Raw genomic sequence first — 27,542 nt, 5'->3', positions numbered from 1 at the left:
CAAGCATAGATGGCCAAACTAGCGTTGTCTTGTTCCATGGTGCCCTTATGATCTCAAAAGGCATGTTTAATTATCTGCTGTTCTCTGTGAAGCCACCTCAATACTACACAGCTCTCTTGGCCTCACGTAGTGTTGCCACAGCCACTGCTATCACTAACTGTATCACCAACCCATGAGATGTACTGGTTCCAGCAGGGACCCTTGTGGCTGGTTACCAGTCTGCTCAGGTGCAAATCTCTTGCTTTCCCCTCCATTCCATCTTGCAACCTTCTGCAATATTTTGTCTTCTCCTTGGGCCTGCTTAGATCTCTGATTTCTTCTCGTGATGTGCTTGGGCCAAGAACTTAAAAAATGTAAATAAATATCAATCAGTTACCCATGGTTCAGGGCTTTAAACGACTTGTTCAGGGAAGCCTAATAGAGAGCCATGATTTTTCTTCAAAGAAGAGATCAGACCATACCATATCATGACCTTAAAGATGTTTTATTATTCTTATTTTAAATGATCATTTCAACCAATTTAGCAGATACAGATGTAACCGTTACTGGCCTAATTCCTTGGATCTCCTCCAGAGACTCTTAAAGTCTAGGTGCAACATTTACTACTCTCTCTTCCTCGAGGAGAATAACTGTTTTTAATGAAAGCTTGCATATTTTTGCTGGGAGATCTGTCATTCCGTTCACAAGCTATTTCAGAACTCTTAGATATACACCATTACAGTCCGGTTGACTTATTGCTTTTTAATTTATCAATTTGCACCATTACGGGCTCTTCTGACATCCCAGGTCTCGGATAATACTTCATCTTTATTACTGGCAAAGAGTGACAGTATCTCATCATTAATATGAGAAGAAAGCGGGGCCAGGGCGGGTGTATCTCAATAACACAGCAATGAAGACTCAAGCAAAGAAGCAAGCTGTGACAAACAAGTTTTCTTGTCTTTATTAGAAAGAGACCTATACAATATAGCAGCCTCTCTCTGCAGTACTTTACAACTTTTTTTTCCTTTTTTTCTTTTTTTTTTTTTTTAATTATTCAGAATACTGTACAGCTGACACAAAAATCTCAACATGGAGAGAGAGGAAAGGGAAACATAATACAAACTGGCATACTTAATCAAACCAAAATCATATGAAGCAACAAGCAAAGTGAAAAGTTTGTCAATCGGTTTAATTACAGTACAAACAATATAAATAAAGCATCAATGAGTCATTGTAAAACAAACTTGCTGAATGAGGTAATATAAAAACAACAACAAAATACTTTTTTTTTAATAATTTCCACACTGTCTTGTCATCATTTATACATTACTATTTACAGAAACAGAAAAACAAACCCCAAAGCTTGCTATATATCTGCCATATGCTAGACATCTTCTGCCTCTACCCCAATAAGAAGTCCCAGGTGTCCCTACTCACCTGGGCTCCCTTTCTCCCCTTCCCAATCAGAAAGACAAACATCACAAAGCAGAAAAACTGAAAGACTTGGGGGCTAAACACAGTCAAACATAAAATCTAGCCTTTGCAGGCGGTCACAGGTTAAGGAATAAAGAAAAACACCCAAGTGGTGCTGATGGTGCCTCCCAAAATAAAGGTGCCGGCTAGATTGAACCTCAAATCACAACCTCACTGAAAGCAGGGGCCAAATACCAACTTCAGAGGGGTCAGGATACAGCCCATCCGTGCCCAACTCTGCCATCCTGAAGCCATTTTCCCTTGGACTTGGGCAAAGGATTCGGGATACACTCAAACTCTGCTGAAGTCTAGAGGTTTAATGCAGCAGGAGCTGCAGAATCGGGACCCGGCAATCCCAAACCAGAGTCCAAAGGCAATCGTTACACAAAACAAGCCCCCGGTGTTTCCAGGAACTCCCCTTTCTAAATACCACCCCACTTCAGTTTGTGCACCCACTTATGCAAGTGGCCTACAAGCGAAAGATGCTCTCGACGTTAAAATAGTAAGAGAGGGCTGGACCAAATGCATGTGGTCCCCTGGAAACTTGGTTTTCCCACGGAGCAAGGGGCTGTGCTTTCAGAGGACAGGTACATCCTGTTTTCCCTGTGGATTTGCAAAACAAGCTCCATAGATTCAATGTCTTGAATCTCTAGATACATTGGCAAAAATGCCTGGAGGGGTTTTCCACAGTGTTTCACAGAAATTACTTTGTCGCAGATGCAAGAAGGGAAGTAAGTGATTCTCCCACCACATGTACCCAGCTGTGTTTCCTACCACACCTTGCCCAGCTCCAGCAAACACCCTTCTCACCCTGCCTGGCTTGCCCTCCCCTGGTTGATTTCCCCTGATACCACTGTAAACTGAAAGCAAGGGTAGAAACGGTGTGAAAACACTCTGTCAAGTTTTCCTGGACTACTTGGTACACGCAAAGCCTCAGCACATGTTAGCTGAGGTTTGTCACTCTCTCATGGCAGAATTTTGGGGTTAGAGTGTAATGGCTGCAAATACGTGGAGGGAGGGATGAGGAGCTGCTCTGTCCCACCTGGCAAACGCTCTTCAGAAACATCTCACTGCCATCGTCCCCAATGGCCCCACAAACAGCAGCAGGACCTGAAGCACTGCTGAACCAGCCATAGGAGGGCAGCCCACAGGTCCTGAACTGAAACTCAGCCAGTAAGCTGAGTTTCAAGCAGATGTATATATAAAAAATGGCCTCTGAGCAGCAAGTCCTCTGTTCTTCTCACCTTCAGCATCTCCTTTCCCAGCATTTCCCACGATAACAGCGTAGGGCTGGATTCCTTCTCTCAAGCAAAGGGCTGCCCTAAGGCCCAGTGACTAAGTCAAAAGTTTTCCGAAGTCGAGTGTTGCTGTCTGAAGGAGCTGGATTTGCTTGAATACCTGAGGCAGGTATCTGTGAGAGTCCTGAGTGCCTGATGGCTCACAAGAGCTGCACTAAGCCTGTGCCTTGTATTCCTGCATCTCTCTACCCCTCGAGCAGACGTCCCCCCTCCTGCGCTCTTGGAAATGGCTGTTCTTGCTCAAATGGGAAACTTGCCTGTTTATAAACATCTAACCAAACACCTCGCTCTAGATATTGGTTTTGATTAATGTGTAAATGTATGGGTGTACATTTCCACAATTGCTAATAGCAGCATGTAGAGCATATATGCATCTATAAGCACACACCCCAAATGCAAAGCACATGTAGTTAGTGACCTCCATGTGAAACGCGGCCTTAGGACTCCAACCACCTTGACTGCGCTTCATCTACCAACTCAGCTCCCAGATCTGGGAACTAGTTGCCAAATCACAACTCAACTTCAGCACCAAAACCCTTCCTCGGTCCTGCAGGAGCTTGGGGTTTTCCCTCAGCACAGATCAGACCCTATATCGAGTTGCTGTGAGGGGCTTTACTCTACCTTGTCATTTGAGAGGACCAGGAAAGTGTTTTCAGCTACTTCAGTTCTCAGAAACAAAAAAACACCAATCGGTTCTGGAAAACGGGGTATACACAAAAGAGCTGATGGTGCATTCACTGCCAGCAAGCAACATGCCATGCCATTAGACCTCTGTAAGCATCCCCACCCACCCCACCTTCACATTTTGTACATAAAACACAGGTAAAAATTGCTAGCTCTGAAGCAATGCAAAATAGTCAGTCTTGGATATGCCACAGGGATTTGGGAGACAGGTGGACATACAGAGATGAAGAGGCTAAACCTGTTGAAGCGCAAGGTGTTTTTACTTCATCTGCCCACAAGCAAAATCCCCCTGAACATTCAGGAATGACTGTAAATGATGAGAGTTAATTCATCCATACATTGCTGTGACTTGAAATGAAACACAGGTGCCAAGACAACCAGAAGCATGCCTAGTGATTTGGGGCTTACAATGGCTCAAAAAAACCCCAAACCAAAACAAAAAAAACCAACCAAAGCAACCTTTTATTTTCAGAAATCATTCAGTCCTTCTCTCACAACATGAACTATTCACAGCTCCTGAAAATCTTGGCCAAAACCCTTCAAACCTCCCTTTAAAACGTGAAACAGATTCAGTCAACTCAAGGTAAACAGTCATGAGATGAGACCACCCAATATTTACGTTAAAAAATGTCCCACACTAAAGAACAACCCAGAACCTAGAATATCGTAATACAACAAATCTACCTACCTACAGCTTTGGATATTTTGCTCTATTACCTTTATACTTTTTTAAACAGGAAGTTGTTCTCAAACAAAACCATTCAAACCAACCTTCTTTTTGCACCCTAGAATGTAAGAAGTCAAAACTCATTGCAGAACTTTTAAATTTGGGGTAGGTTTAGTGTTTTTGTACCTTAAAAATAACTTTAATCTGGAGTGTGTTTTGTTTTTTTTCTGCCATGCAGCAAACACAACAACATGCAAGAATGGTTTTCTACACAACAGATTTTACTCACAAATCACTAACAACAGAAGCAGGTGCTCAACTGAGAATTCAAGACTAATAGCGAGAGATCCCATGTACACATCGGAAACAAAGATGCTCGGTGATGAGATGCGGATGGGCAAGTTGTGTCCTATCCAGCCAAGGTGGCCTGAGGTTGGTCCCCAACGCTGTCCTCTTTTCCCTTGAGTCCCTCCAGCCACAATGACCATTTATTCCCCGTTAAGGTGCAAACGCGGCTCCCCGAGTCATTTGGAAAGGGCCCCCTTCGGGACCCCCTTGTGAAATCTGTGCTTGTCTCCACCATTACTACTTTATACTAGAAACTACAAATTACTTCATTTCTCCCGATCTCCATACAAATATAAAAGATGAAGCTATCCAAACCCCATATAATCTAATTATACTACATTACAGTGCCAGAGATAATATCTAAGCCCGTATCTGCATTCCCACCTCTATTCCTCTCTCCCTACGTTACTCAGCTTCCTCTGGCCAGGGGAAATCGCCAAGTGCAGCTAAAGATTTTTTTGCACTAACACACATAATTTAAGGAAACAGGGAAGAGACAGCAAATTAAACAATACTAATGTTTACAGTTATTATACACTATGCCCAAATGCTTAAAAAATCCTCTCTGCCTTCTAGGAGCTCACCTGGCTTTCTGAGCAGCATCTTAACTCAGAACATACCAAGGCCCTACACAAATAGCTTTTCTTCTGCTTCCTTTTAGCAACAAAACCAGAAATATGGTAATGGAAGCCCTTGGCCAAATCTCTGCACTGGCAGGACCCTGAATTTTCCAAAGGTTACATCTTATTTCCTCATAAATAGCAAGGTTCAGAAGCTGGATACAACACATCCGACTCATCTCCACCATCCAACAGCAATTAGCTTAAAATAAACAGAACGAAAGTGCTGATGTTAATAGCAATGGCGGATTCACTTCTAGTGTTTTAGTTGTTGTGGATAAAGTGCAGAGGAAAAAGGGGATTTAAAGGTATCTGGGATAACAAAAAGGGTTAAATGGGGGACGCAACAAAAATCACAGCTGCAGACTCCATTTTTTGGAGAAAACAGCTTTAGCTAACATGTTTCTGCTGGGATTTCTTATTGACTGGATCTCAATTTGTTTTTAATTTGCTCATAACACACTCAAAGGGCATAAACAGCCTGGCAAGTGGGTTCCATAAAAGCAACGAGAGGGGCTAAACACGAGACGAAGAACAGAAAGCAGACGGGTTAACAGAGTGAAAGCAATGGGAATGATTCCTGCAGGTTCTCCAAGTGTCAGTATATATCACCCGTTTTTGCACCTGGATGGCTTCAAGAACATCCTCTGCGAAGTGCAAACACGACCCCTGAAAAGCATGCGGAACCTGGAGACCTCGGCTCACAAAGCCAAGTCCCACTGGGCTCCAGCCTTGGAGAACTTCATCCTCATTCTCAGCTGTGGTGGGAAGGTTTTCCCTCCTCTCCTTCACCGTGCAAGAAAGGGATGGAGTCTACACTGACTTCCTTGCCAGGTGGCCTGTCCTACCAGCTCAGGAGGTGCCACACAGACCCTTGGGGTCTGTTCTACCATGGCTGGAGCATCACCGGCTGCAGTGCCAGAGAAGGGCTCTCCTCACTTGGAGACACTGCTGGGAGATCTCCTATCTTTTGAAGGGATTACCATTGTGTATACATCCAGGTACCCTCCCCATAGACGCTTGCATGTTTAGGGAAACCATAGCATACTCTACGTCACTTCAACATAGGTACTGACAATGCTTACACATTCAAGTGAAAACTATGTTTAGGTTAAATTAAACTGTGCTACTGCTTAATTGAAGTATGAGGTTATTAGTTGGCTAGCCTGGATTTTTCCTATAATACAGTGTAAATTCCTTCCCTAAAAATATTACATACTTTAAGATTTGCCTTCAGAAAATTTTTATGAAAGGAGCGTATAATTCTTCTGCATGAAATCTGCATGACAGCCTGGTTGCCCTTGTTTCTCAAATATCACTCTCAGCTTTAAAAGAGGAAGGTTACCCAAAGAGAGCATTAAACTATGTACAGAAAATATTTTCAGTTAGGAAAAAACCACAGCTCAGAAATGGAACATGCATTAAGAACTTAACAGCGGCAAATCTGCCTACCATGTATTTGAAATATTGGACTGGGTTTTTCGATACCAACGCCCGTGATGCTCCCAGGGCAAGAGCAGACAGGTATAGCACCTCTGGGACCATGATTCCTGAATCCCTGCTGTGTCCCCTTGGAGGGGTGTAAAACTCACGAGCACCAAGACACAGTGGGCTTCACAGCATCCCCTTCAGCTGCACGTTAGAGGGGTTGTCCCATCGCTGAAGGACCACCCATCAGTACCAAAGCTCAGGGAGCTGCATGGGAATGATGGAGAAATAACAATTATAACAGACACCCTTCCTCAATTAAAAAAAAAATAAAAAATTATCCCAGTATGAAGAGAATCAGCTTTAGCCTTACTCTGATGCAGCAGCCTGGGCTGGTTGAAGAAAGGTTTCCCCCCCAGATAGTTAAATGTCTATACAGTAACAAAGTACAAAATGAGAACACCGCGAAATAGGAAAAAGCTGGTCAATATTCTCGTGTCTCCACCTCGAGGCTCACTTTTCTTTCACAATTTGATGATTTTTACATCTTTTTTTTCCTCTTAAGATACCCAGATTATGTTTTTTTTTTTCCTTCACATTTTGTCCACGTATAGCTTTATTTAGCAATTGCTACACTCGTCCCACTTATATGCGAAAGGAAATCCAGAGCCCCAAGGAAGAGCACCACTGAAGGCTTGGGAAATACATATGAGCAGGTAGATTTGCAAATTACTACGCTGTGTGCACCTCACTGCCTTCACATAATTGCTCCTTTGCCATCGAATTCAGTTGAGTTTTCAACTTTCTCCGTGATATACCCTCTTCCACATCTTCACATTGCCATAATCCACTTAAAAAAAAAAAAATCACTTTTCTGCCTGCCAAAAACCATACAGCCTGCTTCCCCATTCCAGAATCCTACTCCATTGAAAACAGGAGAAGCTGGGATCTGCCTGGTAATACCAAAACAATCCAATCAAGTATTAAAACTTGGAATTCAAATGAACTGTCCAGGCTACTTTCACAAGCCATTTTTCTTCCCGAAAGCAGCCAAGTTGGGAGTCAAGCGCAGCCATGCCCTGCCCGCCGCGGTGAAGGCTATCAATTCTGAACTTAATCAAATCTGATCTTCCCACCGCCAGGCTGGGGCTTTTTGTCTTGGCTTGTGAAAGCTTCGTGACTTCTGGAGTAAAATATATTTACAGCGCTGAGAAACAGCCTCTTTTTCCTTTCAAATAGGTCTCATCCACTTTTTTTTTTCATGCCAAAAGTGCCATAATCTCCTCCTGATATGTTCCTCAAAGGCTTGCGATGGAAACAAGAGTTTGCTGCTGGAAATATTTTCAATGTACAATGATCTGTAACCCACAGATCCTAACTAGTTGCACATTATCTACTTCACATCCATTACAGTTTATAAATTAACAGAGATGTAATTTTCTGTACAAAAAAAAAATCAATGCATATTTATGTTTTTTTTTTATTCAAATAGATTTTACATACATATAATCTAGAGACACAATACAAAAATCTGTATAAGTTAGGCAATGCATCACAGGAGTGACCAAAAACTCAACACATTTACCTTGGCAAAAAGACAGAACCTATTTCTGCTGGCTGAAAAAATATTAGCCTTTAATGCGTTTATTAATTTCACTACACATACTTGAAATGTTTTTCCTTAGCGGTATTCATTATTCCTTTTTGTGTTTCATAGTTACTCTTATTTATTTTTTCCATTTTGTTTTTACACCAAGGAGACTGCAGTCAAATAACACTCAGCAACTCATTTCCTCTCTTTGGACTGAAAAATTAAACAGATACTAAATTATGACAGTGAATTTAGAAAGGAGGGCTCCAAGGGCTTGAAAGAACATGTCTGAGATAATATGATGCTTCTAAGAATATTGCAATCACATCCAAGCAATCACCGAAGCGTGCCATGTAACTACCTCCTCAGCTAATATGCTTTTTTCTCCGTGATGACTAATCATGTTCTATTAAACAGCGGTAATGCTGGAAGAACTCAACTATACAAGTGTAATGAAGCCAGTATTCTCCCCGGACAGATTAGCTACAACTGATTTGACACATACCATCATAGGAGCTTCAAACCTGACAAACTCTGTGCTTGCTTCTGATTTATGCCGTCAAGCTCTTCAGAGAAGAGAATGAAATCCAGGCGTCGCGTTTGGTAGAGGTGAAATGTACTGATGTGCTTAACTGTCAGTTACAGAAAGTCACCATCTCTCCTTCCTTCTCCTCTCACTCGCCTCTCCCTCCGCCCCTTCCCTGCACGCTCGGGGGGAGCCTGCGTCCCCAACCCCGGGGACGACCGCTCTCCCGTGGTCCCGGTGCCACGCGTGGCATGTCCTGCTAAACCCACGCGCTCTCGCCCGCTTGTTTCCACCGTTCGAGAGCTGTCACTGAAACAACTGCTTTCTCTGCAGCCCCTTTTGCTCCTTCTCATCCCTTCGCGCTCTCCAGAGGCGCCGTTTCCGGACGGGACAGGGATGTACCGGAGGAAAAAGGGAAAAGGAGAGTTACCAGACTCACAGAGCAGAGCTGTGATGGGGATGGAGGAATGTGAGGCTGCGATGTAATCCAGGTCAGCGAATACACGAGTGAGCTCCTCAGATGATGGTGGGCATCCTCCCGCTGCTGTTGTTCCGGTTATTGTTCTTCCTGGACAGGTTTGGGGTGGCCATGAGGACGAAGCGCTCGTCAGGGCAGCCGTACTGGAGGAGAACGTCGATGCACTCCTGGCTGGAGGCCTGCCGGGCGTAGGCCAGCGCCGTGTTCCCATGGGCATCGCGTGCCATCACATCGACGCCGTACTATGGAAAGAAGAGTTGTGTTGTTGGAAACCGAGGTGCCAACAGAGCATTAAGATAGAGGGAAAGTACTTGAGACAGCTGGGTTTGAATGTAACTGAGGATGGGGAGGAGGGAGAAGAGACCAGGCAGGATACCAGCCTGATAATGCGAGCAGCACTGAGTCACGTACATAAAAGCTTCTATGGGGAAAGGCTCATGTGTGGGACAAAATTCTCCAGACTGGTGTTTCAAACAGGTGCTAGGGAATTTCCTCCTTCTTCATTTCCTACACAATCCTCTACTTTCCATCAATTAGCAGCAGACAGGCAGAAATACACTTTTTGATCACATTGTTGGGATGTCTAGACTTGAGACCAGCAAAGGCTTTGTGGACCCCGCAGGAAGGAGGTTTGGGTGGTCCTGCTGAGGGACATAGCCAAGCAAAAACCAATCCAGCCAGACCCCTCCCCAGACACCACGTACTTACCCAAATCAAGAGCTGCACTAACACCACGTTTCCTTTCCTGCACGCCAAGTGGAGGGCTGTGCGCCCATCCCCATCTCCACAGGTCTCGTTCACCTCTTCCCGAGTTCCGTGGGCAAGCAGTAGGATGACCGTCCTCAAGTCCGCCTCAGCCGTAGCCCTCAGGAGATGCTGGCCCAGAGAAAGCTCCAGGCACTGCAGTGGGGCAAGGAAGAGCTTCTGCTCGTATTTCGCACGTATCCAGCGCTCCTTTTCTTCCCTAGAGGAGCCAAAGAAGAGAGAGGTCACTCTAACCCAACTTTGTTGATTCTGTAAAGTGGTGCAAGTTCAGCTTCAGCTATTGTTATGCTAGCAAACAGCAGTTAAACAACATGAGAATTATCCCCCATTCAAATTTTTGGCAAGAAAGCCCTCATAGCAACCGTTTACCCAAACCTTGTATTTTCAGTGATATTTGTGTAATCTGTTTCATCATTACTGAGCCATATTATTGCAATGCCCAAGATCCCCCTGGGTGGATGCTGTTCCTAGGGGGTCAAATGACCACAAAAGCCAGGAGGTCTTAAAAAAACCTTGGGCTGCCATGGGGGCTGGAAAAAGCCCTCACCATCATGAAGACAAAACAGGCAGCCTGGTTCCATGTTAAGGTTGTGCTGCAAAATACATTACAGAAAACACATCAAATTTCTGTGTCTAAGACTAGAAGTAACCAAGCACCTGGGCTTGCATTTCAGACAGGAGAGCAAGCCCTGAAACGCACAGCCTTGCTTGCAGGGGTGCTTTTTCCTTCTACAAGTTGAGTAATGTCTCCTGTGCAAAAGGCATATGGATGGTTCTTCTGTTTGTTTTTCCAAAATGCAAACCACCAAAACAATACTTTTGAAGCACCATTTCCTCCTGATATGGCAAAGAACTATCAAAAGCTTTCTGGATGGTATTAGGTTACACAGGAAAACAAGGACTACAAACAAATCCCTCAAGTCTCCATTAAAAAATTACCATACAATTATATGATCTAAGAGATCTAACCCTAGACAAAGTCCCATTTAGAGGTACCTCAGGTAATCTGTCCATCCTGTGAAAACCATATACATCACCTAAGCCAAGCAACTTGCTACTGGTGACAGAATTTCTCCTCTGGAGTACAAAAGGCAAAGCTCTGTTTACGCCTTTCAGCCTTGTTTACAGTACTCCCAGTAATCTAGTGTCAGGTTAACCCTAATCTGTTTTTAAATACTTATGTAAACAGATCCCTCCAACAGTAAATCTGGATTAGTTTTGCATCGTTTCCTGGTACATGTGGAGTGACCTTGCTTTGACCTCCCTGGATGCTTTCAGGCACAGCTTCCCAAAGCATCCCCTTCTCTACCCTGACCACAATTTACCTTACAAACGGGTCCAGGGCTCTTTGTCAGAGCAAAAGTGCAAACAGAAAATTAACACAAAGAGTGCTTCGTTTAAATCAAACCTTTGAATGACTCCTGCAAGCTAAAAGACACACACAAAAACATTTGGGGAGCTGCAAACTAACCTTTGATGGCAGGATCTGATAAACAGAGTATCATTTCAGGTATTCCAGATGGGGAGGAGGAAGAAAGGACTTCTGTTACTATCGCATCCTTAATTCATGTTTTTTGTGCTTGTATTTTTTTAAGGTAAAAAAACCAAACCTGAACCAGTGCCATGGGGAAGATAAAGTAACATGGAATTATTTACAATAAAATGAGCATTCTTGCAAATACTGCAACAGTTCTAGTTCCAGTATCCATACAGAGTATCTTCAAGAATGTTTAGCAAACATCTCATATGTTTTTTAAACATGTATAGAGGTATTGAGAGTATAACCAATATATCCACTACACATTTAAACATGCCAGACTGAAAAATCAAGTGATTCAGCCTGCAATGTTCTACAACAGTGGCACACACCAGGGCTTAGAGAATTTATTTCTCATACGCCCATATGTCCTAAAGGCAAAATATACCTCAAACACAAAACTAATACAATTTTTTTAAGCCTAGTCAGGAGGCTGTGAATGATTCTCTCTCAGATCGTCTTCTGAGTGACAGCAACTTTTGGCTCCTGTCAAAGCATCGATTGCTGCGATCACCATGGCTTGGACAGACGTCTTTTCCTGTTTAGAAAACAAGCTGTTTTAAACAAGTCTCCCACCACTCCTAATTCATCTTGAACCATAATAATAATAATGCAGTGGTATGTAACAAAACAGAGACAGTAAGTGCCAGGTTCAGGCAGAGGCTTTCAGAGCTTTAGGTTGCTGGTTTACAAATTCACCAGCATGAATTTCACATTTGCCACATGTTGCATGGGAGCATCACAAAGGCAAGTCAGATGAAGCAAGGCTGTAAGAGAGCAGAAAGAAACTAACAACCCAGTCCTGCTCAGGTTTATCCTACTGCCACAAAGTCTGGGAAAAGAAGGGAAAACCCATCTAAAAATAAAACTAACAGGAAAAGGAACACGCTGCCACCTTCATTAGTGATGAAGAGGATGCAAATGGTCCTTCCTTCACACACTCTCCTGCAGTATGACCAAGTAAGCTGTGAATGCTCTGCATTAACACTCACTGTATGCTCTGGTCAGGACCCATCCCTTCACCTGAGATGTGCTGCAGAGCTTGGCAGCAACTGAGGAGACATTGGGTCCCTCAGGAGATGCTCAGGCTTGTGCCTGGCCAAAGCAGGACCTGCATTGGGCTGTACCACCGGGCTATGCTCACCTAAAAACTCAACCTTTGCATGTGGTTATTCTACCTCTCTTCAGTTTCCCTTTTCAGAAAACCCATCTAATTCTTCTTGACCAAAGAGGCCACCAAAAGACTCAGTTCATTAAGGACAAGTTCTACCTCTGAAGTCACACTAAGAGTTGTGGTGGAAACACAGCAAATACCACAAACTAAGGTGTTTTAAAAGCCTCAGACATTTTGGGGCAGCTTGCCACTGACACTGGCTGTCAAATGAGATTTAGTTCTTATTCAACTGTACAAACTAAGCACAAGAAAGAGACATCATTTGTATTTTCTGGTAGAAAATGAAACTTCATCTCAGAGGTAGGAGGAAAAGCACACTTGCCCACATCTCATGGACAGCCCAAATACAGAGGGACTTTTTCTGAAAGAGTATCTAGATGACCAAGGTCCATGGACATCCTCCCTGCATCTCTGGTGCAAACCATCTCATTGAATGGGAAGTCCTGAGGACTTTCCTGGCAGACAGCTTCAGCTCTACTGCTCACATTCATCTAAGAAGTCCCGACAAGAAGACATAAATACTGGAATTGTTTCTCTGATGCCCCAGTTTCACTTCTGGGATCCACAGCTTGTCTTGGTTGAGGTTTCATTTCCCCCAAGGAAGGCCAGTCCAAGAGCAGAGTTGTCAGCAGTAGATCACTTAACCTCATTGCAGTCCCCTGGAGAACCACTGCTCATATCCCCTGTTAGCTAATGAGCTAAAAAATGAATTATTGGAGCGGTCAGCAATAAGCAGGAAGAGGAGGCACAGTGTTTAATTTCAGCCAGTGCTGACATACCTTTAAATAAATCAGCTGAATAAGAGTATGAGGAAATCTGGGGAAGAGCAACTAATCAGGAGAAAGACACTGAACCAATCCCTAAAAATAAAGGAAATGTGCATCTGCTAGTAAATATTTCCCTCTTATTTTCTTCCCTTGCCTGTAATCTTGGTAACTCCCACTCTAAAGGGTGCCCTCAATGCCAGAGATGTTAATTTGTAGTTGTCAAAGCCAAAACAAGACCCTTTTACTGAACTTTTTGGAGTTCTTTTTTCAGGACCAAATTAAAGCCAGTGTGCTAGAGAGGCAACATCATCATGAACTCAGATGCTCCTGATGATAGAGCTGTCTCTTCCTCATATGTACTAAAATTACTTTTCTAAAGTGATTATGTCAGCTATTATTATTTTTTTCAATGCATATACACATGTAAATTAACAGATTATAAACTTGTGAATTAATAGATTATAAACTTAGAGAAAGAAAAAGTATAGTTGTAAGATCAGACTTTCTTTGAGTCTTTTATCTCTGAAGCTTTCCATTCAAACACAGACTGCTGCTACAAACTTCAAACCTCACTGCCAAATGCAACAGAGTAAGATTGTAAAATACTCTGTGGTACCAGGAGAAGAACAAGCCACTAAGACTTGGCCAAAAAATACCACCAAGCTCTTTGCTCTTGCAGGACTCTCCATCACTAGTGAACTGTAAGCACACAGTGGTGTGAATAATGAAATCTCTGCCATGGCAGTGATACTGTACATAGGTAAAGGGTTGTTAGAAATAAATGAAAATTTCAGTTCTCCATTTATTTTGATCTAATTAGGTGCTTGCTTCTCAAGATAATGTCCAATTATTTAAATTACTCTGCCAGCCACATCACATCATTATTATCTGGAAACAAAAATACTGGGCACTGTAAGAGGGGAGGGCTAACCAGGTAGCATGAGAAAATATAAAAAGCAGATTTCCTTAGAGCACAGCTTCACAGCAGGAGTTACGCTGCATTCCCCACTTGTGGGTTTGCAGCACGTCCTACACAGCTCACACCCATCGAGTGCATTGTGTGGCTCTTCCCACCTTGGTTTCACGTGTGTGGTTTTACACCCAACAAATCTGAGCAGGACCCTCGTGCCGCTGGTAACAACTCTCCATCCTACTCTTCCTCGCTCCCATTCACCTCTGCCTTCGACTCCATTTGTCCCTCATGTATCCTTGGTGGAGAGGCATGAAAGGCAAACACGAAAAGGATGTGCAGAGTGGAAATAAAAGCTGTATTCATACGGCAACTCTGAATTGATTGTGTAGGCAACAGCATGCAGATGCAGAGCCTGAGAACTTCCCATCAAAATTCAACAGCTCCAGCACAAAAAAGCAGCCTTGTTCTTACCAAAGTGTTAACAAGGATGACAAAAATGTTGTGTCACTTGCTCGTTATCTAAAATTAGTCACTGTTTGTTAAAAGACTTGATGAAATTTCAAAAGGTTGCATTAGAAATGTACAGCAGGTATTTACTATGGCAGAGCATTGATCTCCCACCATCAGTTATACCAAGCAGGCTTGGTGCAGGCATTTTGAAGTGGTTTTATCCTCCAAACCTCCAACAACACTAAAAAGCCTCTCAAATTTTTTTATCTATTCTTCTCTCTCACTAAAGAAAAGAATTCTGTAACTCAGGCAGTCTCTAAATGCTCTCTCTAGCATTGCCATGCATGTGCTGTGTGTTGCCATTTCTGGTTGCTCACTGAAGTACAACCACTTAACGCAGCAGTAACCTGGCCAGCTCAGCAAGAGCACTGCCAAATTTTCTCTCCTGTTGGCCAGCTGACAAGGTTAATGTGTCTCTTCCAAGAAAATGAAGTAAATCTAACCTCCGTACCTCCCAAACTCCTGCAGAGTCCCAGATTGTGTCATTAGCTTCGTGGTCCAGCATGCAAGAAGCATGCATCACCTAATGATGCAGCTGGTTTTGCCAGGGCTTGCCGTTTTAATAAACCCCTTCGCAATGACCCCACGTGCGTCCAATAAACCGCATCGCTTTGGACAGGGCTGGCGATGCAACGTTGGGATGGGTAAAAGAGAAACCTCAGTGTGTGGGGGGAAGACGAGATTGAAAGGTTGGGAAGGGCTCATGACGTTTTTAATTGCAACTAGCAAAGAGGGAAGAAGAAGAGAAGGCGAGAAGAAAGGGCTAGCAGCAAGGAATTTCCAAAGCATCTTCCTGCCCCAAGCAAAGCAGGAACTGGGAGGAGAGGCATGGAAGAGGAGCTGGGAACAATATGCTGAGAAAACACAGGGGCTTCCTCTCTCTGCAGGAGAAGACCCCACTCTATTGCAAAGTAAGTGCTTAGCAGTTGACTGCTTCCGAGCATGCATGCCTTCTCTGCCCGGCTGCGTTGCTAAGGGGGAAGGCGTACAAACCCACTGGGGATATATAGGTCCCTGGCAAATAAGAGGACTCCAGACAGCAAACAAAGACCGATAGGTATTTATTCCTTAATTACGAAAAGCTTTTAAGAAACAGGCCACTGTAAATCCCGCCTGCCGAGGAGAAGGAGGCAAAGGACCAAGATTTATGTGTGCCGGGGCAAAGAGGAAATAAATATCTCTCTGGCTCCTGATCAATATTATGAGTGTTTTGCCAACCTACAGAGTGTTTTATGAGCTGTAAGGACAGAAAGGGATCATTAATAATTAAATAAAGTCAACCTATTAAGCTTATTAGTTCTTACAAGTTAAACATCCCTGACGGCCGAAGAGCAGCCCTATGGAAAGGCTGCAGATAAGCCAACCTGTGTCTTGTCTTGGACTCGGGACCAGGGCTCTGCGGGACAGCAGTGCGGTAACCCAGCTTGGAAATTATTTAATTACTATCTCTGCCGGGAAAGTTATCTGGCTGAGGACGGCGTTCAACCCAATGTCAGACCCGCAAAGTTTTGTCCACTAGCCAGAAGAGGCAGAGAGAGACAATTCAGTGCTGTAGAAATATTCCAATTTCAAGTTCTCCTACCACAGACCTATTCAAGCAACCAAACAAAAACACAGGCCCCAAAAGATACAGATAAAGGCAGTTTCCCATCCATGCCTGAAGCCCCTCACACTGTCAGGGAGCTGTTTTCTGAAGCCTACAGGTCTGGGTCTTCTTCACCATTAACTCTACTACATTTTCCAGTTTCCCTTGTATAGCTGTGTGTTTAAGGCAAAAAAGCCCTGCTGCACGAGACAGACAGAGATCGCTCATACGTGCAGAGCTGAATGTGTTTCTCAAATTCATCATGTCTTGCATGACACCAGTATAATCATAATTCGTATTCAGTGGAGCTTCTCCACTTTCTTCACCCTCTCTCCTGACAGCACCCCTCTATGCAGGGCTCCAAACCAGCTGCTATTTCTGCACCTCTAGGTGAGCCTTCCAGTGATGCCACCAAGTAACCAGCAGCTCACCCTTAGGTGTTAAGACACTTGCAGGATTTATTACTGCACAACATTAATTACCAGCCTGGCCAAGACATCAAGGTTTACTGACTTCAGCCTTTTTAGATAAATACTCTGCAACTGTGGGATCTGATATAGCACATAAAATGGCAGCAAACTTACTTTTTCATTGCACAATTCTCGATCTAATAATTTTTAAGGTATACTTGATAAAATCTGTCACATCTGAGGTCTACTCTGTGTAAAGTTAGGTAAAAGCTAGGTGACATACAACAGTAGGGAATATTGCAGATAGTAAGAAAAGGCTTATTAAGTTGAGAATAATGTAAGCCCTGCAAGCTGGTTAAGTCTTTTCTCAACACAAATCCAAGCTTTTTTTGTTCCGTGCAACTATGAGAAATGAAAACAGTCCCTGGAGATTTAATAAAAAGCTTGAAGAATGCCACAAATTGTACTTTTCCACTAACCCCAAAAGCCCCAGAATTTTTTAAACAGCATTGCCAGCAACATTTAGGAAGAAAAAAGCTAACAGTGGTGAACTCTAAGGATTTTAAACAGTTAGCTCCATGAAAACAATTTTTAAAAAGCACTATGAACAGTGGAGGAAGATGGGTTTCTGCTAAGATGTGCAAGGAGAGACCTTAAGAGAATGTGGAATACAATAGCCATGAATGACTGCTCCCTTCCACCCACCCGCCGTCGAACAACAGAAAAACTATTGAGTTCATGTTCCAGTTCCCTTTATCTAGGTATTGATGTACAAGCTTATAAACATCCAAGGAAAATTTAAACCAAAACATATCACTGTGCTGGCTACAAAAAGAAAAAGGGAAGGCTAATATGTGAGTTATCACTGTGGGGTTCTAGACACACACATGGACTGCTGCCATTTCTTGGGTGGCCCATCTCAACACTTGGGCATATTACAAATACTACCTTTAAAAAGCCAAAAGCTGCTCTACAACAGTTGCATGGAAATGCTAAAACCAAGGAGTATATTTGCTTCTTGCTTGTTCGCAGCAATATATATATATATATATGCAGAGAACAGTAATTGCAAACATGCATCTAATGCATTTCATTATTCATGGGTAACCACACTTAACCTGATCTCTTAAGTGTATAAATCACATTGCATTGTGCCAGTACCTAAACACAGACTGGAAATTTCAATTTACAATTTGATATACAGTCAGTCAGTTTAGAAGATTCCATTAATTTGCAACTTGTTAACATTAATTTGCAATTTGTTAACATTAACTTTCTCCTATAGGAAGGCTACACTTAATGCAATGGTATTTTAAATACAGCTCAAGAAAGCATTACACACTTTTTTAGGAAAAAATATGAAAATTCAGTTTTAAATCAAGTTTTACACAAAACATGGAAGTAGTTCTGAACAGATAACAGAACTAAAAATGATCAATTAGGAAATGTTTTGTGAAAACTAAGGTAGTCTTTTATCTTGGTTATGTCTAAAAATCTGGCTATTTTCACCCCAAACCAGGCTTCTGCTTTTATATTTATATTAGAGGAAGCTCTTGTACAGTATTCAAGGGTGAGGGGGGGAGTGACATACAAATGTTTCAATGCATAAATCTCAATAATCTGTGCCAGGTGAGAGATGGAGCGCGGTTCCCACAGACCCTGAGCAATGTGGCATGTAACAGGGACGTCCATCAGCACCGGCCCCTCCGCCCGCCACGCGGCTCTCACAGCGCATTAAGGATACCATAACAGTCGCTGATGTGATCTGCTTTGGAACGTATCACATCATAAACAGATGAGAGAAGAGAAATGGAGCTTCTCCTCGGCTCGTAACGCTGTAAAGTGGAGAAGTAGCATAACTACAAGTGTACCAATACCTTATAAATAATGAGGTGGGGGGGGGGGGAACCCTCCGAGGTCTCCCCAAAGGGCTGACAGACTTGCAGCATGGGCATTAAAAGAGATCTCAAATGAGAGCTTGCTTATTAGCACACAAAGGTGGCTTCAGTGATCCAAAATGGAAAAAATACATTGTGGGCCGTGGAATCATAGAATATCCTGAGTTGGAAGGGACCCACAAGGATCATCAAGTCCAACTCCTGCCCCTGCACAGGACAACCCCACAGTTCACACCATGTGTTGTCCAGTCTCTGCTTGAACACTGTCAGGCTTGGGGCCGTGACACCTCCTTGAAGAGCTTGTTCCAGTGCTCCAGCACCCTCTGGGTGAAGAACCTTTTCCTAATGTCCAACTTAAACCTCTCCTGGCACATCTTCCTGCCATTCCCTCGGGTTCTGTCACTGGTCCCTAAAGAGAAGAGTCTGGTGCCAACCCTTCCTCCTCCCCTTGTGAGGAAGCTGTAACCACGATGACACCTCCTCTCAGTCTCCTCTTCTCCAAGCTGAACAAACCAAATGACTTTAGCCACTCCTCATACGACTACCCCTCCAAACCCTTCAACAACTTCGTAGCCCTAGAAGGTGAACGTGATCTTTACCCGAGGATCAGGAACTGGAAGAGGACAGTCTAATTAAAACATTTCACTAAGACCTGCAAAAATTCTTGATAATTTTGGTCTGCTGTTACCAATAGCTTCTGAGCAATCCTACAGTTGGGTTTACAAAGAACAACAAAAGCCCTTTCGGGGGCATTTCGTACTATCTTAATTCCAGCACAAGCAACAAGATGATATTCTTCAGAGTATTTGGAAGAAAAAAACAACCAACATTACACTGAATTTATGTAAGACATAAAAAGAGAAAACACAAGTAATAAACATTGTATTTGAGCATAGACTGTGAAGAAAAACACATTTGGAGCAGCAAGCAAATAAAAACAAATGCTTGCTCTGCACAAGTCAGTGGTGGAAGGCAGGCATGTTTGAACTGGAGGTTTAGAGGGCTGGGAAGTACCTGGAACACCCCTGTGGGCAGCATTTCTGTGACCCATGTTCTTCAGATGCTACAGGGACCTCTCCACTGTCCAACTCTTCCCAGAGTTCTCCCTTCTGCTACTCTCACCTTAAACGTCTCCTCATTGGCAATTCCCATATATCTCATGCCCTCCCCTTCTTCTCCCATACATCTTCCCTTCTCCACCGACACACCTTTGCCTAGGCCACCTCCCATGGTCAGTTCTTCAGCTGCTTGGGTCACCTCTTACATCTCATTGACACTAGGGACTCTGCAGAAATCGTTAATGTAACCAGACTCTTCCATTAGTTGCCTTTTGTGAATGACTATTTTTATTTAGTAAACGTGCTGCCTGTCTGGGCAAGTTAGACCTCCTGAGGTGTCCCCTCCATTCAGCAAGTGATGGGACTCGCCTCTACCTCAGTTTTAGTGGGCTGCAGGTGTCTGATGCCTTTCTAAAACCATAAACAATGATTAGTTTGAAAAAGGCTGTTGGTAGATCAGCTCCTGTTTCTGAAAGAGCAAAGGAGATGAAGAATTAATTTGAGTAACTAAGACTAAAAAAAGACCTTAGAAAACCTCAGCAGTTAATATCCACAGAAATCCATTAGCTCTTCTCTGTCCCTAAGAAATTAAACCTCAGGGTTGGTTTTTTGTTCGCCTGTTTTCAACAACGGGACATGCAACATTGAGGTTGCCCAAATGTGCCCCAAAAGGTGAGATTAGAAATGGACTCAGCTTTCAAAAGACACTCGAGTGCTCAAGTACTGCTGAAGCATTTCTAATTGCACATCTCTGCCTATTAATCACTTGCAAACCTTTCGGCTTCTATGATTTACAAGCCATACGGTTGGTGCTTAACAGTGGGAAACCCGCATAAAACTTGACAGCAAAGAAAATCCGCACTGGAGATGCCTGCCAAAAGCGACAGCAAGTTCCACTTTGAGAGCACCTCCAGAGAGAGGTGTGCAGGGAGTTTAAAAGCCATGTGCCAGAATTAAAGCCAGAATTAAAGAATGAAAGCCTCTTGCCCAAGCACTCTAAGTGCATAAGTGCCCTCTCTCTTTCAGCTACTTCCCTGCAAATCCCTCTTCAGGACACATTTGGAAATTATTTTAAAAAAGATTAAATATCCCTAATCTGTTACCAATTAGAAGAAACATGTGAATATTATTTTCTAATTTGTGACTCAATCTTAAAAGCAAAGTCACTGAAATAATTACATGGGCTCCTGAATATTTCTATTGTGCTCCTGAAAAAAAATAAATAGTGGGTATGTCCTCCTCTGCCTGATATGCCCCAGGGCTCAATGTATCAATAAGTACATCAAAGCCCTCAACATGAACTGCCAAAAAATTGTAATTTCTGGTTTGTGGCAGCTGCAGCCCAAGGGCTGCCAAACTGATCAGTTATCTCCTAATGATCTTTGCACAACTTGTACTTGCTGCAAGGAGGTGGGAAGGAGGAACAAGCCAAGGAGGATAGAAGTTGAATAATAAACACACGGTGCTCAAGTTGCCCACTGCAGAAGTGACCGATTTCCAGCTGGCCATTGATGTACAAGCTCTAAGCCAGGATTTATAAGAGCGGTGATGCAGGCTTCTTTTCAAAACCCAGACGTGGTGCGACTTGAATGACTAACTCCTGAAAATTGGTAATTTCCTGGTGGTTAGCAGGAGAAGGTCCGCCAATGGGAAAGCAGAAGTTGCTAATAAATTTATAGTGCGTTATATGCCAATTAGACCCCCTCAGCCCTTCAAGAGGCAGCACCACCAATCAGGTTATCATTCCACAAATGTACTCTTTAGAGCTGATCTCATCACAAATCAGTCCTGCATTTAAAGTGCAATTCTCATTAGTATTACTCAGGAATGCACTTGTGAAACAATGCAAGCGGGTATTTTCTCCTCCTCTCTAAGTGCCCTTCCCCAATACCTTGTGCACAGCTATTTACTTCTCGTACACAGTCACGTCTGAACTTCAATGGTAAATAATCATTTTGAATACCACATTAATTCCGCATCGAACCAGATTTATTACACACGTCATACTTGGGAGTTTCACTGTCATTCACAAGCCAGCCGTGAACCTCTTGGTTAAATTACATCCTTGTATCTGACCATGCACCATGCAATATTCTATCAATACTGTGACTCAAAGCAGATCCCTCAGCTTTCCAGTCCTTGACATCCACAAATGCTGAGATGCCCGATGCTGCTTATCTGGGCATTCAGATAAAAGGAAAAATACAGTAGCAGAGATAAATAAACAGTCTATATGGTTTAGCATCCTCAGCGTATGTATGGATTTATGTTAAACCTCTGGTCACAGCTTAAACCACATCATGGTGCTTATACTCTACACAAGCAACGCTGTGTTTTGGATGCTTTGCAAATCAAGTTTGCCTTCATTTTCTGCTGCGCAAGGCTAGAAACAGACTTGAGTTTCAGCTCTGCAGCCTATGGTGGTACAAAGATGCCTACTGGTCAGGAACACAAGGCAAACTGAGTCACTAGTAATTCATTTTCCTTTTCTCTTCCTTCTCAGACTGGGTTCACACCTTGTAGGAGTGCACCCAGAAACGTGACCTAACCCCAAGTGGCCTCTGCATATTTCAGTTCAAAATTACTTCAGATTTGTTCTGATTGAGCTAAACACTTTGTGATTTGCTCTCAATAGCTGCCACAGCATGAGTACAAGAAGCATAAAAATGTCACATAATTGCAGTTGTTTTGGCTCCAAGTACTACAGAACACCCTTGTGGGGGCTCAGGAAAAGGGTTACAGGATCTTCTGAGTTTGTGACAGGAAGAAACCACCATATTCTTTCACAGTGCTTTGTCTTCCTCCAGTGGGATGTCCAAGAGCATCAGGACATGGTAGCCAGCGCTGGAAGCTCACCTCGCTGCACCTCCTCGACAGATGTAACATCCCCATTATGTGGATATAAAGAACAGGAACTCTCCAATGCCAGAATTGCCAAAGCAACCTTCATTTCTCTGCTCCCTCTCTTGTGCAGCCAGTAAGCTCATCTTCAGTCATGGCAGGACCAAAATTTATCTGACAAACTGCCCCTGCCCCAACTCATTTTAAATTTTGAGGAGGTTCTTCAGACAAAAAAAAACTCCAACAAACCAAACAACTTAGGAATAGCAGTGCATGATGCCTCAAGCCTTGGGCTGTCACCTGCATCTTATTTCTACTTAACCTCTTAAATAACATTGGAATTCACTTTGTCCCCTGATGGGTGCTGTAATGAGAACCACCTGTCAATCACGGCTCCATTAGCCTGGACAGACTTTCACTTCCTGAAACAATTTATTGGATTCCCAGAAGCGAATGGACCTTCTTCCTTTTGAGCCAGTTTTTTTGGGGGGAGCTATTCAGCGGGAGCGGGTGTCCCTTCTGTTCCTGCTGAGCGGTCATTGTTTCCCCCGTTTGCTCATGAAAACGGTTTCCTGAGTTGACCCACCTCTTCTTGTCCCGGGCAGGCTGAGTGTTTGCCAAAAACTTCTTTTGACTGCTCAGTTCACCGGCGCTATACAAAACCCACCAGCTGTTTCCAGCCACTGGGGCAGGGGAAAAAAAACCCCCAATTGTACTGTTAACCCCTTCCCAACAAAAAGCCTCTGCAGAAGAAGGTCTGCTTGGGTTGGGTCATTGCTTGCACGCAAAGAGCCAGCGGGAAGGGAGCCTGTCATCCTTAGGACAGACGAGCGGGATCCTGAGGTAGCTCCTTCTTACTTGGGAAAGAAATATCCGCTCTCATTTAGCGTGAAAACTAAATATAATTTTGTTTTCCTCTTCCTTTCTCTTGGTTACCCTCAAATTGCAGCTTAAAGAAAAATCTTACTAATAGAGGCTAAAGGCACTTTCATTGAGACATTATCTTTAAAGGAGTATTTTCATTTCCTTGAATGTGTGCCGTCCTTATGAGGTTCATTTGCAATGCGCCTATCTGTTTTGATGAGATAATAAAATGTATTTTATTTAAAAATATTTCCATTTTCCCCCAAAGGAATTTAAATGGTCAGTTAATCTTTCTGCTTCAGAACAACCCACTGAGTAAATAGAAGAGGGCTCAGGATTATATAAACCAATATTTTTTTCATTCTAACACTGGTCTCGAAGACTAAAATACAACTGTACCTGAGCGTTGGCTGTATGCCCTTTTAGTATAAATCAGTTTAACTTTTAGCCTGGGAAAGAAAAAAATGGAAACAAGATGATAGTTATCTCTAGCCTTCTGTGATTCTCAAGTCAATAGTAAATGGGAGGACTCGTTAGTGCCATAGTGATCCAATCAGGATGAAATTATGCAGTCATGTAAGAAATAATATCTATTAGGCTAATTTAATCAACGAATACTTTACAGATGAATTAGAATGCAGAATCCAATTATTTCAAACATTTGGACTGTCAGCCGCTGTGTTTTTGAAGCGGTGGAAGGGGAGAAAAGGAGGGTTTAAGGATCCTTTTAAGACAAGGGTGGCTGGGCTGTATTTAGAGCAGGAGAGCTGATAACAGCAGAAAACTGACAACTACTATCAGCACCTTCCGTGGCTCAGAGGGCTCGTGCCCAGGCGGCTCGAATCCAACCCCTCTCCCTGGCTCCTGGGGCACCTTCCTCCGGGATATTGGTATAGACAGTTTGATTTGCTGTTTTCAGTGGCTCATAATTACTGTCTCCAGTCTTGATAATTTCCCCTTGTCAGTCACCCTTTAAAAAAAAAAACCAACCTTACACTCTAATTACAATAGGTCTTTTTAAAATTTTATTTTGAAGAGATGATGTGCCCCTGGAATGGTGTAAAATACCCCACTGCTGCAGAACTCCACATAGTATTTATTCCCCTTGAAAATGAAGAGCTTGTTTTACAACGCCATGTGAATGGAAATAGTATACACCTAATTACTACTAGAGGGGGAAATTAGTTTAAAATGCAACTTGACTCAAATAGGAGAGGAGAGATGAACTGAGGGCTGTGAGTACACACAAATCATATCCTTGATCCTCCGTGACTCAACATCTGCTTTGCCAAATTACAAGAGGATCATAATGCTCACCAGAAGACCATCGTTCCTCCACCAAGAAGACCTTTGGATTTAGTCCTTGCCACAGAATAAAGGCACATGAAACCCCACCTCTGCAGCCTCTCGGTGGAGAATTTTCTCCCAAACTCACTGAAACTGGTGTTTCATAGTGAAATACAGCAGCCATTCTCCACCTGAGGAGTGTCTGTGAGAAGTTTCATCACCTTTCGTAATTCAAGGTGGACTCAGTTCCTCCCACCCCTTCAAGAACTAATGAAACATATATGTCTACACCGGCCACTCTCATCACACAGGGCTTGCCCATTGCATTTACTATCAGAGCAGTCATTTCAAGAACCAAAGATGGCAAATGAGTATGTTTTGGTCAAGTCTACAGGATAAAAACTACTTTTTTTCACCTCTCTCACTGTCAATAGACAAGCTACTCCTGAAAGCTATTACTAGCTAGCACAGAAGAAAACAAGGCTACAAGAAAGTGATGATGTCTAACTATCTCCTTTAACTAGCTTCATATTCCAGCTTAAGCTAGAAAACCTCATGCTATTCTGTTGGCTTCTATATTTCATTTGAATATTCAAGCAATATCATGAAGAACTTAGTAACAGTTGCAGAATGCAGATGCCCCATTGCTCTGTAAGGTCAGTGCTGCAATTCCCAACATACCTGTGCTCTAAATATTTTTCTGCCCTTGTCACCTGGAGCGGTTAATGGACTCTCTCAATGACTGGCTCTTGCTTATTTAAACATTTAATGTTCTTCTGATGCCCAAATTATGCCTGTTTCATGTGATGAATTAGTTCTGAATACAGCAGTGACAATTTTCTTCAATCTGTGGAATATCAAATTTTGATTACTTCAGGAGGAAAAAGTAAAGTTGTAAGTAAACTGTTTTGATTGATAAGGAGCAGAGGAATACTTAATGTGGCGGTTCATTGGAAACCTTGATGAATGCCTGGCAGGACTATGATGATTCTCCACAGAAGACGTGCAATAGCTCTGGGAGATTTAAGATATTGCTCAAATAAAACAAAACTAAGTGAGATGAGCAGGTGAAGTAGCACAGGGTGATTGCAATCTACTGATCAAGACCAAGGGTAATTCTAATTTTTGCAGAGCAAAAACAAACTAATTTTCCAGCTTGCCTACAGAACACTTAAGGTTATTTTCAGGAACTTCAGATGCCGCTTTTCTTCAGTGAGGAACTGAGGACCATTACATATTCAGGTCTTCAGAGTGGTTTATCTTCTAGTTAAGCCTGGCAGTTGTTCTACTTCTGGGTGGTGAATTATTTAGCAGTAATGTTTATAAGATAAAGATGTAAGATCTCCATGGGCCTCACTCCTTCCAGCAGCAGTGTTTCCAGCTATGAGACTATCGACTTCAAGCTGAGGAAGGTTTTCCAGAAGGAGCATCCCTAGCATGGTGATCTGGCTGCTACTTGTTTAAGTCTGTGCACACTGATGTCTGGCAGCAGTATTAACTTTTGCTCCAAAGCAAGGTGTAGAGCTTCTCTGAAGAGACAGGCTGCTTTCTTATCAATTACAAATCTCTCTTATTTTGGGCTTTGATGGCAATAACATGTCAACAATCTTCTTGTAATGGTAGAAGCAGATGTGATCCCTCCACTCTGGAACAGCTCCTGAACTGTGTCTTTGTGAAAATCCCTGGAGCTCTCCCTGAGGGTGAGCGAGGAAGGGACTTTCTGTTGAAAGCATCTTCCCATAACAGTTCAGACCAAGGGAATCTTCTGAGAGATACAAGGGAGGAAAAAAGCCACCAGTGAAGAGTATGATGCATTTGAAGGGAGGGTTGCATCAGAAGCACCTTCTCTTCCTCCAGAAAAGGAAACTTGCCTGAGTCCATAGTGCTGTTCTGCTATTAAAAAAGGCAGTTACAGTTACATGGTGAAGAAAACTAAAATTTTATTTTCAGTTTACTAATTACGAGGTGGGGTTGATGGATGTTTTGGACAGAAGAGTCTGAAAGGAGGTTTTGTGACCCAAGACGCTTAAAACAGTTGTCTTGAGTGGAGTGTGTCTATTCTGAAAAGAAGTGGAGGAGACTTCAACTAATCCATCAGCAACCTACTACTGGCAGACAGATGCACTGATTAGACATGACAGCTTTGCAACAGGTTTGAAATCAAAGTACGGTAAAACCAGCTAGCTGTCATATGCTGTTGAAAAAGATGCCTGAAAGCTACATTATCCTGGGGATTTTAAGTTTTCTAGCTTACCTACTCCAAGAACCAGTACATGGTGTGATAGGAACATCAGGGGCTTTGCTGGCACTTCATGGAGGATAAAGAAGAACCTGGCAATAGAACTAAGCATGCTCACGACTGTATCTGCAGGATGAGAACACGGTGGCTTTGGAGGATTCACTGATATTTCAAATGCAGAGTAGAACCCAACGGCAGGGTCTGTTATTGCTGATGATCAAGAAAGACTATGCAAGAGTGAAGAATAAGAATCTGTTGTCTTCCCTGAAAAATGCTTGGGCTTCCCAGGGCCATTGGGTTGGGTTACCACACATCCCAAATCACTTGCCCTCTGCTGATAATGTTCAGGATGAGATTCTTAAGCTGTAAGTAACCAAACCATTTTTTTTTTTACCGTAAAAGGTTCTTCCACTCTCAAAAAAAACCCCAAACAAACAAACTACTAATTATTCTGAGATCCAAACAATGTGACAGATGTAGCTGGTTATTTTGTATGGCTTTTATAGTGAAAAAAACACATTCCTGTTATTGATGTGATTTGGCAATTAAGATGCATGTTTTAATTTCTTGCCTGTGTTAGGAAATTTTGTATTTTCCAG

General features: G+C 42.9%; 1 protein-coding gene across 6 annotated transcripts in view; it reads right to left on the bottom strand.

The window, feature by feature from the left end:
* Positions 1-4,871: 4,871 nt before the first annotated feature.
* AGAP1 (ArfGAP with GTPase domain, ankyrin repeat and PH domain 1) overlaps positions 4,872-27,542 on the bottom strand; it is a 361,066-nt gene continuing 338,395 nt past the window's right edge. For all 6 annotated transcript variants that reach the window (XM_080347158.1, XM_080347153.1, XM_080347156.1 and 3 more), the window contains 2 exons: positions 9,804-10,059; positions 4,872-9,337 (listed from right to left, as the gene is read on the bottom strand). In XM_080347158.1, coding sequence (XP_080203284.1) covers positions 9,134-9,337; positions 9,804-10,059 — 460 coding nt within the window. In that variant the 3' untranslated portion in view covers positions 4,872-9,133. The remainder of the gene's footprint in view (positions 9,338-9,803; positions 10,060-27,542) is intronic.

The sequence above is a fragment of the Nesoenas mayeri genome, assembly GCF_963082525.1.
Source record: "Nesoenas mayeri genome assembly, chromosome: 6".
Classification (NCBI taxonomy): Eukaryota; Metazoa; Chordata; class Aves; order Columbiformes; family Columbidae; genus Nesoenas; species Nesoenas mayeri.
Note: the sequence above shows the minus strand (reverse complement) of the source record. Positions and strands in the feature narration are given on the sequence as shown.